The 16,359-nt window shown below is 39.0% G+C and overlaps 1 protein-coding gene across 1 annotated transcript in view; it reads left to right on the top strand.

Moving 5' to 3' along the window:
• TEX11 (testis expressed 11) overlaps positions 1-16,359 on the top strand; it is a 363,344-nt gene that overhangs the window by 286,685 nt on the left and 60,300 nt on the right. Inside the window, exon 19 of the mRNA XM_058441322.1 lies at positions 7,817-7,874. Coding sequence (XP_058297305.1) covers positions 7,817-7,874 — 58 coding nt within the window. The remainder of the gene's footprint in view (positions 1-7,816; positions 7,875-16,359) is intronic.

The raw sequence follows: 16,359 nt of genomic DNA, 5'->3' as shown, positions 1-16,359 counted from the left end.
TCTTTTCCTTTGGGTAGATAGCCAGTAGTGGCATTGCTGGATTGAAAAGTCATCAGAAAAAATGCAAATTAAAACCACAATGACATATCATCTCACACCAGTCAGGATGTCCATTATTAAAATGTCAAAAAATAATGATGTTGGCAAGGATGCAGAGAAAAGGAAATGCTTTACACTGCTGGTGGGAATGTAAATCAGTAGAGCTTCCATGGACAACAGTGTGAAGATTTCTCAAAGAACTAAAAACAGAACGACCAGATCCTATTTTAATCAAGCGCCCAATTTGCCTCTAACAACTTTTGATTTTACCTTCCAAAAATTGGATCACAAATAGAGATTACTATGAACTACTGTACATCAAAAAATTAGGTAACTTAGATAAAATGACAAATTCCTAAAAGCACACAAATTACTAAATTGACTTTAGAAGAAATAGAAAATCTCAACAGACCTATAACAAGTAAAGAGATTAAATAAGTAATTTAAAACCTCCCAATAAACAAAAGTCCAGGACCAGATGGCTTCACTGGTGAATTCTTCCAAACATTTAAAGAAGAATAAACAGCAGTTCTTCTCAAACTCTTCCAAATAATGGAAGAGGAGGGAATACTTCCTAACTTCTTCTATGAAGCCAGCATTACCCTGATACTAAAGCCAAATGTAGACATCACAAGAAAAGAAAATTACAAACCAATATTCTTTATGGATATCAATAAAAAACCCCAACAAAATACTAGCAAACCAAATCTTACAGCATATTAAAGGATTATACAATCTGATTAGGTGTGATTTATCCCAAGAACGCAAGGGTGGTTCAACATAAGCAAATCAATTAATGTAATATACCATGTCAATAGAAAAAAGGAAAAAAGGTCATATTCATTGATGCAGAAAAATCATGTGATAGAATCCAAAATATTTTCAAGATAAACTAGGAATGGAAGGCAATAGCCTCAACCTGATAAAGGGCATTTAAAAAAATTCCACAGTTAACATTATACTCAATGGTGGAAGCTTACCCCTAAGATCAGGAACAAGACAAGGATGCCCTCTCACTACCGCTATTCAACACTGTACAGGAAGTTTGCTATTCAACATTGTACAGGAAGTTTTAGCCAGATAAATTAGGCAACAAAGAGAAATAAAAGGCATCCAAAGTAAAAAGAAAGAAGTGTAACTCTCACTGTTCACAGACGACATGACCCTACGTATAGAAAATCCCAAAGAAACCACAAGAAAGCTACAAATTCAGCAAAGTTGCAAGTACAAGATCAACATGCAAAAATCAATTGTGTTTCTACACATCAGCAATGAACAATCTAAAGAGGAAATTAAGAAAACAATTCATTTACGATAGTATTCAAAAGAATAAATTTAGCCAAGAAGGTGGAAGATCTGTACAATGATTACTATAACAGACTGATGAAAGACATTAAAGAAGACCTAAATAAATGAAAAGACAGCCTACATTTTATGGATTGGAAGACTTAATATTGTTAAGATGTCAACACTTCAAAACTTATATTACGCTAAGCAACCCCTATCAAAATTCCACCAGCCTCTTTTTACAGAAATGAAAAAGTCAATTCTCAAATTTATATGGAATTGTAACGTGCCCCAATAGTTCAAAACGAATCTTGAAAAAGAACAAAGCTGGAGGGCCAACACTTCTCTGTTTCAAAGCTTATTACAAAGCTACAGTAATAAAACAGTGTGGTACTACCATACAGATAGACATATAGACCAACAGAATAGAACTGAGAGTTAAGAAATAAACCCATACATCTATGGCAGACTGATTTTCAACAAGGGTGTCAAGACCATTACATGGGACAAAGAGTAGTCTCTTCAGGCTGGGTGTGGTGGCTTACATCTGTAATCCCAGCACTTTGGGAGGCCGAGGTGGGTGGATCACCTGAGGTCAGGAGTTCGAGACCAGCCTGACCAACATCGTGAAACCCTACCTCTACTAAAGATACAAAATTAGCCAGGCATGGTGGTGCATGCCTGTAATCCCAGCTACTTGGGAGACTGAGGGAGAAGAATCGCTTGAACCAGGGAGGAGGAGGTTGTAGTGAGCCAAGGCTGTGCCATTGCACTCCAGCCTGGGCAACAAGCAAAACTCCGTCTCAAAACAAACAAACAAACAAACAAACAAACAAAAAATAATAGTCTCTTCAACAAATGGCATGGTGGCAACTGGATTTCCACAGGCAAAAGAATGAAGTTGGATGCCTACTATACCATTGAATATAAAAATGAACTCAAAATGGATCAATTACCCAAACATATAATAAGCTAAAATCATAAAACTCTTAGAAGAATATATAGGAATAAATCTTCATGACTTTGGATTTGGCAATGGATTCTTTGACATGACACTGAAAGCACAAGCAACAAAAGAAAAGGTAGATAAATTGGACTTCATCAAAGTTAAAAACTTTTTTACATCAAAGGACATTATCAACAAAGTGAAAAGAAAACATACAGGAGAAAATATTTGCAAATCATATACCTGATAAGGGTTTAATATACAGAATATATAAAGAAATCCTAAAACTCAACACCAAAAAACAACCCAATTTTAAATACGGGCAAGGAACTTGAATAGACAAGTCCTTTCCCTCCCTCAAAGATGAAATACAAATAACCAATAAAGACATGAAAAGATGCTCAACATCTTTAGTCATTAGAGAAATACTAATCAAAACCATGAGATACTATTTAACCTACTAGAATAGCTATAAAATAAAAAATGGAAAACAACAAGTGTTGGCAAGGAGGTGGAGAAATTAAGATACATTTCCTGGTGGGAATGTAAAATGGTGAGAATGGACTAATACAGTAAATTGGTACCAGTAGAGTGAGGTACTGCTATAAAGAGACCCAAAAATGTGGAAGTGACTTTGGAACTGGGTGACAGGTAAGAGGTTGGAACACTTTGGAGGGTTTAGAGGACAGGAAGATCTGGGAAAGTCTGGAACTTCCTAGAGACTTGTTGAATGGTTTTGGCCAAAATGCTTATAGTGATATGGACAATGAAGCCCAGGCTGACATAATTTCACATGGAGATGAGGAACTTCTTGGGAACTGGAGCAAAGGTCACTCTTGCTATGCTTTAGCAAAGAGACTGGTGGCATTTTGCCTCTGCCCTAGAGACCTATAGAACTATGAACTTGAGAGAGATGATCTGAAATTGGAACTTATGTTTAAAAGGGAAGCAGAGCATAAAAGTTTGGAAAATTTTCAGCCTGACAATGCAACTGAAAAGAGAAACCCATTTTCTGGGGAGAAATTCAAGCTGGCTGCAGATATTTGCATAAGTAATGAGGAGCCCAATGTTAATCACAAAGGCAATAGGGAAAATGTCTCCAGGGCATGTCAGAGACCTTCAAGGCAGCTCCTCCCATCACAGGTCTGGAGGCCTAGGAGGGAAAAATGGTTTCCTGGGCCAGGCCCAGGGCTTCTCTGCTTTGTGTACTCTTGGAACTGTGACTTTTAGCCACATCCTAGCCACGGCTAAAAGGGGCCAAGGTACAGCTCAGGCCACTGCTTCAGAGGGTGCAAGCCCCAAGCCTTGGTGTCTTTCATGTGGTGTTGTGCCTGTGGGTACACAGAAGTCAAGAATTGAGGTTTGGGAATTTCTACCTAGATTTCAGAGGATGTATGGAAACAAATGGGTGTCCATGGAGAAGTTTGCTGCAGGGGTGGAGTCCTCATGGAGAACCTCTGCTAGGGTAGTGAGGAAGGGAAATGTGGGGTTGGAGCCCCCACACAGAGTCCCCACTGGGGCACTACCTGGTGGAGCTGTGAGAAGAGGGCCACCATCCTCCAGACCCCAGAATGGTAGATCCACTGACAGCTTGCACTGTGCACCCAGAAAAGCCACAGACACTCAATGCCAGCCGATGAAAGCAACCAGAGGGAGGCTGTACCCTGCAAAGCCACAGAGGCAGAGCTGCCCAAGATGATGGGAACCCACCTCTTGAATCAGCATGACCTGTATGTGAGACATGGAGTCAAAGGAGATCATTTTGGAGCTTTAAGATTTGATGCCCTGCTGGATTTCAGATTTGCATGGGGCCTGTAGCCTCTTTGTTTTGGCCAATTTCTCCCATTTGGAATGGGTGTATTTACCCAATATCTGCTCCCCCATTTTATCTAGGAAGTAACTAACTTGGTTTTGCTGTTATAGGCTCACAGGTGGAAGGGACTTGCCTTGTCTCAGATGAGACTTTGAACATGGACTTATGGGTTAATGCTGGAATGAATTAAGACTTTGGGGGACTGTTGGGAAGGCATGATTGGTTTTGAAATGTGAAAGGCACATGAGATTTGGGAGGGTCCGGGGTGGAATGATATGGTTAGGCTTTGTGTCTCCACCCAAATCTCATCTTGAATTGTAATCCCCATAATTCCCATGTGTTAAGGGAGAGACTGGGTGGAGGTGATTGAATCACAAGGGCAGTTTCCCTCTTGCCCTTCTCATGATAGTGAGTTCTCATGAGATCTGATGGTTTTATAAGGGACTCTTCCCCTTCACTAGGCACTTCTCCTTCCCATCACTTTGTGAAGAAGGTGCCTTGCTTCCCCTTTGCCTTCTGCCATGATTCTAAGTTTCCTGAGGCCTCCCCAGCCATGCTGAACTGTGAGTCAATTAAACCTCTTTCCTTTATAAATTACCCAGTCTCAGGCAGTTCTTTATAGCAGTATGAAAATGGACTAATACACCATATGATAGAATAGAATTCAGCCTTAAAATGGAAGGGAATTTTGACACATGCTATGACATGGACAAATCTTGAATACATTATGCTAAGTGAAATAAGCCAGTTACAAAAGGACAAATATTGTGTGATTCACTTAAAGGAAATATCTAGGGCTGGGCGTGGTGGTTCACACTTGTAATCCCAACACTTAAGGAGGTCAAGGTGGGAGGATAGCTTGAGCGCAGGGTTCAAGGCTGCAGTGAGCTATGATTGTGCCACTGCACTCCATCCTAGGCAACAGACCAAAACCCCAACTCAAAAAAAAAAAAAAGAAAGAAATATCTAGAATAGGCAAATTCATAGAGGCAGTAAGCATATGAGAGGTTACCAGGGGCTGGAGAAAGGGGGAATGGGGAAATTATTCTTTAATGGATACAGAGTTTCTGTTTGGGATGATGAAAAAATTTGAAAATAGATAGTGGTAATGGTTGTACAACTGTACACTTAAAAATGGTTAAAATAGCATATTTTATGTTATATATATTTTACCATAAAACTTTCATGAAATAATGTACTGTTTTCCAATAGGAAATTTTACTTTCCTTCATTCTGATATTAGTCACCTTAATTAACTACAGCCATTAAATCTCTATAATGTATAGACAGTTAAAAAAGACTCTCAAGATTGCCTGAAGTCTATATATAGACTATATAGATACACATATATGTATATAGTCTATCTGTGTGTATAAAAATATACTTAGACTGTATGTATGTATATGTAGAGAGACATTTATCTCTATCTCACTATATCTCTCTATCTACTCTGTCTATAGTCTAGTTGTATTCCTAAAAAAGAAGAAATTCATTTTTTTGGTGGACAGTTAGCATTCTGACACACTTTTTTATTTTTTATTTTTTTGGAAACAGTGTCTTGTTGTGCTGCCCAGGCTGGAGCACAGTGGACAATCTAGGCTCACTGCAAACTCCGCCTGCGGGGTTCAAGCGATTCTCGTGTCTCAGGCTCCCGAGTAGCTGAGATTATGGGCACATGCCACCATATTTGGCTAGTTTTTGTATTTTTAGTAGAGATGGGGTTTCATCATGTTGGCAGGGTGGTCTCGAATTCCTGGCCTCAGGTGATCCACCCACCTCGGCCTCCCAAAGTACTGGGATTACAGGCATGAGCCACTGCATACTTGCTTAAAGAAAAGTTACAGAAGCAATGAATTTTGCTCTGAGCACTGCTTTAGCACTTTAAATTCTACTATGAGTTATTTTCATTACCATTAGATCCTAGTATACTGTAGTTTGGGTTTTTAAAAAATGTCCAGGTGGTAGGGTTTTTCAAAAAAGTTATTCCAATATTAATCTCTAGTTTTTGCACTGTGATCAGACGATGTTGTCTGTTTTATTTACTAGAATTTATTCAGGTCTTCATTGACATCAATTTTGTAAAACTTCAAAAGGCAGACGAAAAGATGATATGTTTTCTGTTCTCAGGATACACAGTATATTTTCAGGCTACAGAGTTTACTTCCATTAAATCTTCTATAATAAGTATTTTATTTGGGTTTTCTCTATCTTTACTTTTTGTTGTTTTTATTCATTTAAGTGACTGTCATAGACTAAGCGAAGTAAATTAAATTTTATGTATTTATATTCTTCCTTATAATTCCTATAATTTGATACTCAAACTGTCAAAGATATAACACATAAGCAAAAACAAAGTGACAGACCAATAATTTCTAAATGTTGGAAAACAGAATTCATCAACATATTAAAATAATAACATACTATGACCAAATAGGGTTTTTCCAGGAATGAAATGATGACTTAATTTTATAAAATCTATTATTATAACTCAATATATTAATAGTTCAAAAGAGAAGAATACGACTATCTCCATAAAGTCTGAAAAAGTATGTAATTCAATTGAATATCCATTGATTTTAACAAATTCTGAAACAGGGACAGAAAAACACATTGTAAAAACTTCAGTCTAAACCTAAAAGCCAATACCACATTTAATGAGGAAATAGTATCAAGATATTATATAACTTCCAAAGGCTTACTACTGTTTAGATTATTTTATTTATTTATTTTGAGACAGAGTTTCGCTCTTGTTGCCCAGGCTGGAGTGCAATGGTGTGATCTTGGCTCACTGCAACCCCTGCCTCCTGGGTTCAAGAGATTCAAGGATGCCTCAGCCTCCTGAGTAGCTGGGATTACAGGCATGAGCCACCATGCCTGGCTAACTTTGTATTTTTGGTAGAGACGGGGTTTCTCCATGTTGGTCAGGCTGGCCTCAAACTCCTAACCTCAGGTGATCTGCCCGCCTCGGCCTCTCAAAGTGCTGGGATTACAGGCGTAAGCCACCGCACCCAGCCTATTTAGATAATTTTATAACAAAATATTAGCAGTATCTGTTATCTTGATTGTGAAGACTAGCCTACATTTAGTCAAAGTTAAAGCGTGATTAAATTAGACATTAAATCTAGTGATCTAAGATTAATAATATTATGTTAAACAATAATTAAATATTTAATGCTGTACTTTCATATAAAGCAAAGTAAAAAATATTCTTAATCTAAGTAGTGTGTTACAGAGTCAATACTGATATAGAGTGGGGAAAAAATCAGCTCTTAAAGAATCATTTGGGCTGGGAGTGGTGGCTCACACCTGTAATCCCAGTACTTTGGGAGGCCGAGGTGGGCAGATCACTTGAGGTCAGGAGTTCGAGACCAGCCTGGCCAACATGGTGAAACCCTATCTCTACCAAAAAGTACAAAAGTTTAGCCAGGCGTTGTAGTGCATGCCTGTATTCCCAGCTACTCAGGAGGCTGAGGTGAGAGAATTGCTTGAACCCAGAAGGCAGAGGTTGCAGTGAGCTGAGATCACGTCACTGCACCCCAGCCTGGGTGACACAGTGAGACCCTGTCTCAAAAAAACAAAACAAAACAACAGAAAAAAAAAACATTTGACTGGTTATCAAGTACTGCAGTGGCACAAATTTCTGGTGACAAAAGACTTGTTTATTCAGATTCTAAGCTCCTTTCAAACTGTGTTACCAAACTTCCAGTGCTTACTGTACCTGTTTGTTTCAGGAAATTCTGGATGTCATTGCATGTCTGGATCTCCTCAAGTGCACGACTCAGGAACATGGTCTGTTTGGCAACAATGCAACAAGATAATTCGTCCCAACAAAAAAGAACTTTAAGCAAATTAATATAATCTCATATCATTTTCATTAAAAACAGGTAAAAATAAATTAATAGAAAAATGATAGTTTAAACTGAACATTTTGGAGTTTATATAGAAATATTAGCCTCTATTTGCACATTTCCTTATTGTTTCAGAAAAATGAGGATTAAATAGAAAATCTTGAGCATTATCAATTTCTTCAACAATCTAGAACAGAAGAGAAACACTTCTAGAATGGTTGTGTGAGGAGCTCCATGGATCCTCTCCTCAGCAAAACAATCATCATAACTAGTGAAAATTAGAAAACATAATCATGTAAAGGCTCAGGAAATTGCCCCGAGGGGTATAGAGAAAATGAAGAAACATTTATTCCAGGAAATCTACTAAGTCTTAGTAAGAACAGTAGGAGCCTGTGACATTTAAGCTATGATTCACTCACCATCCGCCAGCTCAGTGTGATGTAAGCACTACCTTAGATGGGTGTGGCCAAGAAGATAGGACTCTCTCTACCTCCAGTTTCTGGGCTAGGGATTCTCTGAAGGGCCAGAATGCTGGCACTTCTCATCCCCCCAGATCTCTATTGTAGAAGCTGCATTATAAACAAGCATAGCTCAGAGGCCTAGAACTCTCTTTCTCTACCCAGCCTCTATTTGTAAGGCAAAAGCTCTATCCCAGGCATTGCAAGCTCAGGATCCTGGGTCTCAATCTCATCTCATCTCAGCTCTCTCATCTCAACTGCTTATAGGATAGAGTGTTCATGCTGGGAGCAGCAAGCCAAGAATATCAGGGACTACAACTCTTGCCCAGTCTTCCACTCATACAGTTGGATTGTCACTCTGACAGAAATGGGCCACTGTCCCTGTCCCTAGCTCCAAAACAGTGGTTCAGTTTCTGCCCAGTAGGAGAAGCAGATCTATAGCACTCCCTAAAGGAAATGACTTTAATTGGAACAGAGCGTGGGGAAGTTCAAGTCTAAGGACACTGTAAAAAATCATGGAGATTTTGGTAGTGAGCAATTAAGAGGAGATTGGTAGCTCAATGATATTAAGAAGAAAATAATAGACCAACTAGAAGTTTATAGAGAGAAGTATGTGAAGAGACAGCTAAGAAGATTTCTATTCCTTCAAAGGGGTCTTATTTTAATTAGAAGAGGCTGTGGGGCAATTTATGCACAAGAGCATTTTAACACACACACACACACACACACACACACAGTAATCACCTAGCAATTAGTCAAGACTAACAGCTGGATGTGCTACAAATAGAAGAAGGTCATCTAGAAGCTTAAGAGGTCAGATCAGGAAAAGAGTAATAAAGAACCCTCCTAAAATCACTGTAATCCTTTACCAGAGGGAGGTATAAGCAGTCTTTGCACAGGCAAATACTGTGCCTTCCAAGGAGTGACATCAGAGTCTATGTACCATGGGGAAAATAGACTTCACTATTTCCCTATAGCTAATTCACTAAACAAATAAAGAAGCAAACATTGACATCCACAAACCCCATGGAGAGATCAGTACCCAAAGATACTACAACATATTATCTAAAACGTCCAGTTTTCAACAGAAAATTACAAGATATGCAAAGAGACAGGAAAGTGTGACTTCTACATAGGAAAAAAGCAGGTAACAGGAACTGATTTTGAAAAGGCCCAGATGTTAAACTTAATAGACACAGAATTCAAAGCAGCTATTTTAAATATATTCAAATAACTAAATGAAACCACACTTAAAGAAAGAAGGTATGATAAAAATGTTCATCAAAAATGAATCTCGATAAAAGGATAAAAATTATAAAAATCAGATGGAAATTCTGGAGTTGAAAGCTACAATAAATGAAATTTTAAAACTCACTAGACGGTATCAACATTAGGTTTGACTTAGCAGAGGAAGCAATCAGTAAACTTGAAGATAGATTAGTAGAGATTACAAAATATGAGAGAATGAAAAAGAAAAAAAATAAACCAAGCCTCAATAAAACATGGGACACCATTAGGCACACCAGTATACCCATAATGGGATTACCAAAAGAAAAGGAGAGAAAAAGAGAAAAAATATTTTAAACAAATGGCTGAAAATTCCCTAAGTTTGATGAAAAACAATAATCTACACACTCAAGAAGCCCAAAAAACTCTAGGTGGGATCAAGAAACACAAAGATATCCAACCAAGATACATTACAAAATGGTAAAAGACAAAGAAAAATTTGAAAGTAGCAAGAGAAACATGACTCGCCACATGTAAGGGTGATTAAGATTAATAGCTGATTTCTCATTAAAAACAATAAAGGCCAGAAGGCAGTGGGACAACATATCCAAAGTGATCAAAGAAAAATAAAATTCTACTAATAATCTAATACCTAGCAAAACCATTATTCAGAGAAGGTGAAATAAAGATGTCCCTGGATAGACAAGAGCTGAGAGAATTCGTTGCTAAGAGACAATCTTTCAGGCTGAAAAGCAAGTAATGCCAGACAGTAATTTGAATCCAGATGAAAAAACAAAGAGCACTGATAGCATTAATTATATAATTATAAAAGATAGTATTAATATAAATGTATATTTCTTCTCTTGTTTTAAAAAACTATATATATATATATACACATATATGTGAATATATATTTGTATTGTTGGGCCTCTGACATATAGAAATGAAATATATTTGACAATAACAGCACAAGAGGCAGGTGGGAAGAAAGTTGTTTTGGAGTAAGAAAATGAGACTGATATGGTTTGGCTGTGTCCCCACACAAATCTCATCTTGAATTGTAGTTCCCATAATCCCCATGTGTGGTGGGAGGGACCCAGTGGGAAGTAATTGAATCATGGGGGCAGTTTCCCCCATGCTATTCTCGTGATAGTAAATTCTCACAAGATCTGATGGTTCTGTAAGCGGCTTCCCACTTCACTCGGCTTTCATTCTCTTTCCTGCTACCCTGTGAAGAGGTGCCTTCCATCATGATTCTATGTTTCCTGAGCCCTCCCCAGCCATGTGGAACTATGAGTCAATTAAACTGCTTTCCTTTATAAATTACCCAGTCTCAGGTATTTCGTCATAGTGTGTGAGAGAACAGACTAATCCAGAGACCATATAGCAACTCTAATCTACAGGAAAAAATGAGGAAAAGAATAAAGGTAAGTAAGATGCTTAATATAAGAAACCATAATATATACTTTCTTCTCTAAGTTTCTTTATTTTTGAGACAGAGTTTCGCTCTTGTTGCCCAGGCTGGAGTGCAATGGCGTGATCTTGGCTCATTGCAACCTCTGCCTGCTGGATTCAAGTGATTCTCCTGCCTTAGCCTCCTGAGTAGCTGGGATTATAGGCACCTGCCACCACGCCCAGCTAATTTTTTGTGTATTTTTAGTAGAGATGGGGTTTCACCATGTTGGCCAGGCTGATTTTGAACTCCTGACCTCAAGTGATCTGCCCACCTCGGCCTCCCAAAGTGCTAGGTTTACAGGTGTGAGCTACCACGCCCGGCCTCTTCTCTGAGTTTCTTTAAAATACTTAAAATTCTATAAAGTGATACTATAAGATGTATTGCTGTGTTTGGAGCATATATAGATGTAATGTGTATAACAAAATAGGATAAAAAAAGAGGAGAGAACAGAGCTAATAGGAATAGCATTTCTATATCTCACTGAAATTGGGTTTGTAACCTGATGTAGATTCTGATAAATTAAGATCTATATTGTAAGCCCCAGAGTGACCACTAAGAAAATAACTCAAATATTGTGTAAAAATCATTAAAAGAACAAAAATGTTACATTAGAAAACATTCACTTAATGCAAAAGAAAAGAGTAAAGGAGAAAATCAGGAATAAAAAATACATGAGATATATAGAAACCAAAAAGTAAAGTGGCAGAAGTAAATTCAACCATAAAAATGGTAACATTAAATGTGACTGCATTAAACAACCCAATAAAAGACAAAGATTATCATACTGAAACAAAGATGACCCAACTACATTCTATCTACAAGAGACACATATTAGGTTCAGAGACAAATAAATAGGTTGATTGTGAAAGGATGGAGAAAGTTATGTTATGGAAATATTGACCATAAGAATGTTAGGGTGACACGACTAATATAAGACAAAAATAGACTCTAAAACAAAAAAAATTACAAGGGACAAAGAGGAAAATTTTATAATGTTAAAAGGGCCAATTCACTGGAAATGTATAGCAATTATAAACATATATGACCTAACAACAGAGCCCCCAAAATATAAAGAAAAACTGGATAGAATTGAAGAAATAAATAGATAATTCAACTTTTATTAGTTGGAGACGTCAATAGCCCACTTTAAGTAATGAATAGAATAAGTAGGCAGAAAACCATCAAGGATATAGAACATTTGAACAACACTATCAACCTACTAGACCTAATAGCCTTAAACATTTCACTAACCCAAGTAGAATGTACATTCTTCTAAGGACACATGCATGGCACTTTCTGTAGGACAGCTCACATGCTAGGCCATAACACAAACTTCAAATAAATTTAAAATAATTGAAGTCACAAGCCAAGATGGCCAAATAGGAACAGCTCCTGTCTACAGCTCCCAGCGTGAGCGACACAGAAGACGGGTGATTTCTGCATTTCCGTTTGAGGTACTGGGTTCATCTCACTAGGGAGTGCCAAACAATGGGTGCAGGACAGTCAGTGCAGTGCTCTGTGCGCGAGCCGAAGCAGGGCGAGGCAATGCCTCACTCGGGAAGTGCAAGGGGTCACGGAGTTCCCTTTCCTAGTCAAAGAAAGGGGTAACAGACAGCACCTGGAAAATCGGGTCAGTCCCACCCTAATATTGCGCTTTTCCAACGGGCTTGGAAAACAGCACACCAGGAGATTGTGTCCTACACCTGGCTCGGAGGGTCCTATGCCCACGGAGTCTCACTGATTTCTAGCACAGCAGTCTGAGATCAAACTGCAAGGCAGCAGTGAGGCTGAGGGAGGGGTGCCTGCCATTGCGCAGGCTTGCTTAGGTAAACAAAGCAGCCAGGAAGCTTGAACTGGGTGGAGCCCACCACAGCTTAAGGAGGCCTGCCTGGCTCTGTAGGCTCCACCTCTGGGGGCAGGGCACAGACAAACAAAAAGTCAGCAGGAACCTCTGCAGACTTAAATGTCCCTGTCTGACAGCTTTGAAGAGAGCAGTGGTTCTCCCAGCCTGCAGCTGGAGATCTGAGAACAGACAGACTGCCTCCTAAAGTGAGTCCCTGAACCCCAAGCAGCCTAACTGGGAGGCACCCCCCAGTAGGGAGAGACTGACACCTCACTTGGCCAGGTACTCCTCTGAGACAAAACTTCCAGAGGAACTATCAGACAGCTGAATTTGTGGTCTCACGAAAATCTGCCGTTCTGCAGCCACCGTTGTTGACACCCAGCCAAACAGTGTCTGGAGTGGACCTCTAGTAAACTCCAACAGACCTGCAGCTGAGGGTCCTGTCTGGTAGAAGGAAAACTAACAAACAGAAAGGACATCCACACCAAAAACCCATCTGTACATCACCATCACCAAAGACAAAAAGTAGATAAAACCACAAAGATGGGGAGAAAACAGAGCAGAAAAACTGGAAACTCTAAAAAGCAGAGCACCTCTCCTCCTCCAAAGGAACGCAGTTCCTCACCAGCAACGGAACAAAGCTGGACGGAGATGACTTTGATGAGTTGAGAGAAGAAGGCTTCAGACGATAAAACTACTCTGAGCTACGGGAGGAAATTCAAAACAATAGCAAAGAAGTTAAAAACTTTGAAAAAAATTAGATGAATGGATAACTAGAATAACCAATGAAGAGAAGGGCTTAAAGGAGCTGATGGAGCTGAAAGCCAAGTTTCGAGAACTACGCGAAGATTGCAGAAGCCTCAGGAGCCAATGCGATCAACTGGAAGAAAGGGTATCAGTGATGGAAGATGAAATGAATGAAATGAAGCAAGAAGGGAAGTTTACAGAAAAAAGAATAAAAAGAAACGAACAAAGCCTCCAATAAATTTGGGACTATGTGAAAAGACCAAACTTACGTCTGCTTGGTGTACCTGAAAATGACGGGGAGAATGGAACCAAGTTGGAAAACACTCTGCAAGACATTCTCCAGGAGAACTTCCCCAATCTAGCAAGGCAGGCCAACATTCAGATTCAGGAAATACAGAGAACGCCACAAAGATACTCCTCAAGAAGAGCAACTCCAAGACACATAATTGTCAGATTCGCCAAGTTGAAATCAAGGAAAAAATGTTAAGGGCGGCCAGAAAGGTCGGGTTACACACAAAGGGAAGCCCATCAGACTAACAGCTGATCTCTTGGCAGAAACTCTACAAGCCAGAAGAGAGTGGGGGCCAGTATTCAACATTCTTAAAGAAAAGAATTTTCAACCCAGAATTTCATATCCAGCCAAACTAAGCTTCATAAGTGAAGGAGAAATAAAATACTTTACAGACAAGCAAATGCTGAGTGATTTTGTCAAAACCAGGCCTGCCCTAAAAGAGCTCCTGAAGGAAGCACTAAACATGGAAAGGAACAACCGGTACCAGCCACTGCAAAAACATGCCAAATTGTAAAGACCATCGAGGCTAGGAAGAAACTGCACCAACTAATGAGCAAAATAACCAACTAACATCATAATGACAGGATCAAATTCACACATAACAATATTAACTTTAAATGTAAATGGGCTAAATGCTCCAATTAAAAGACACAGACTGGCAAACTGGATAAGGAGTCAAGACCCATCAGTGTGCTGTATTCAGGAAACCCATCTCACGTGCAGAGACACACATGACTCAAAATAAAGGGATGGAGGAAGATCTATCAAGCAAATGGAAAACAAAAAAAGGCAGGGGTTGCAATCCTAGTCTCTGATAAAATAGACTTTAAACCAACAAAGATCAAAAGAGACAAAGAAGGCCATTACATAATGGTAAAGGGATCAATTCAACAAGAAGAGCTAACTATCCTAAATATATATGCACCCAACACAGGAGCACCCAGATTCATAAAGCAAGTCCTGAGTGACCTACAAAGGGACTTAAACTCCCACACAATAATAATGGGGGATTTTAACACCCCACTGCCAACGTTAGACAGATCAACGAGACAGAAAGTTAACAAGGATATCCAGGAATTGAACTCAGCTCTGCACCAAGTGGACCTAATAGACATCTACAGAACTCTCCACCCCAAATCAACAGAATACATTTTTTTCAGCACCACACCACACCTATTCCAAAATTCACCACATAGTTGGAAGTAAAGCTCTCCTCAGCAAATGTAAAAGAACAGAAATTATAACAAACTGTCTCTTAGACCACAGTGCAATCAAACTAGAACTCAGGATTAAGAAACTCACGCAAAACTGCTCAACTACATGGAAACTGAACAACCTGCTCCTGAATGACTACTGGGTACATAATTAAATGAAGGCAGAAATAAGGATGTTCTTTGAAACCAACGAGAACAAAGACACAACATGCCAGAATCTCTGGGACACATTCAAAGCAGTGTGTAGAAGGAAATTTATACCACTAAATGCCCACAAGAGAAAGCCGGAAAGATCCAAAATTGACACCCTAACATCACAATTAAAAGAACTAGAAAAGCAAGGGCAAACACATTCAAAAGCTAGCAGAAGGCTAGAAATAACTAAAATCAGAGCAGAACTGAAGGAAATAGAGACACAAAAAACCCTTCAAAAAATTAATGAATCCAGGAGCTGGCTTTTTGAAAAGATCAAGAAAATTGATAGACCGCTAGCAAGACTAATAAAGAAGAAAAGAGAGAAGAATCAAATAGATGCAATACAAAATGATAAAGGGGATATCACCACCGATCCCACAGAAATACAATCTACCATCAGAGAATACTACAAACACCTCTACGCAAATAAACTAGAAAATCTAGAAGAAATGGATAAATTCCTCCACAAATACACCCTCCCAAGACTAAACCAGGAAGAAGTTGAATCTCTGAATAGACCAAAAACAGGCTCTGAAATTGTGGCAATAATCAATAGCTTACCAATCAAAAAGAGTCCAGGACCTGATGGATTCACAGCCGAATTCTACCAGAGGTACAAGGAGGAAATGGTACCATTCCTCCTGAAACTATTCCAATCTATAGAAAACGAGGGAATCCTCCCTAACACATTTTATGAGGCCAGCATCATCCTGATACCAAAGCCTGGCAGAGACACAACCAAAAAAGAGAATTTCAGACCAATATCCCTGATGAACATTGATGCAAAAATCCTCAATAAAATACTGACAAACCGAATCCAGCAGCACATGAAAAAGCTTATACACCATGATCAAGTGGGCTTCATCCCCGGGATGCAAGGCTGGTTCAACATATGCAAATCAATAAATATAATCCAGCGTATAAACAGAACCAAAGACAAAAACCACATGATTATCTCAATAGATGCAGAAACGGCCTTTGACAAAATTCAACA

The sequence above is a fragment of the Hylobates moloch genome, unplaced genomic scaffold (genome assembly GCF_009828535.3).
Source record: "Hylobates moloch isolate HMO894 unplaced genomic scaffold, HMol_V3 SCAFFOLD_7, whole genome shotgun sequence".
NCBI lineage: Eukaryota > Metazoa > Chordata > Mammalia > Primates > Hylobatidae > Hylobates > Hylobates moloch.
The sequence above is the reverse complement of the archived record's forward strand: the minus strand, read 5'-3'. Positions and strand labels throughout refer to the sequence as shown.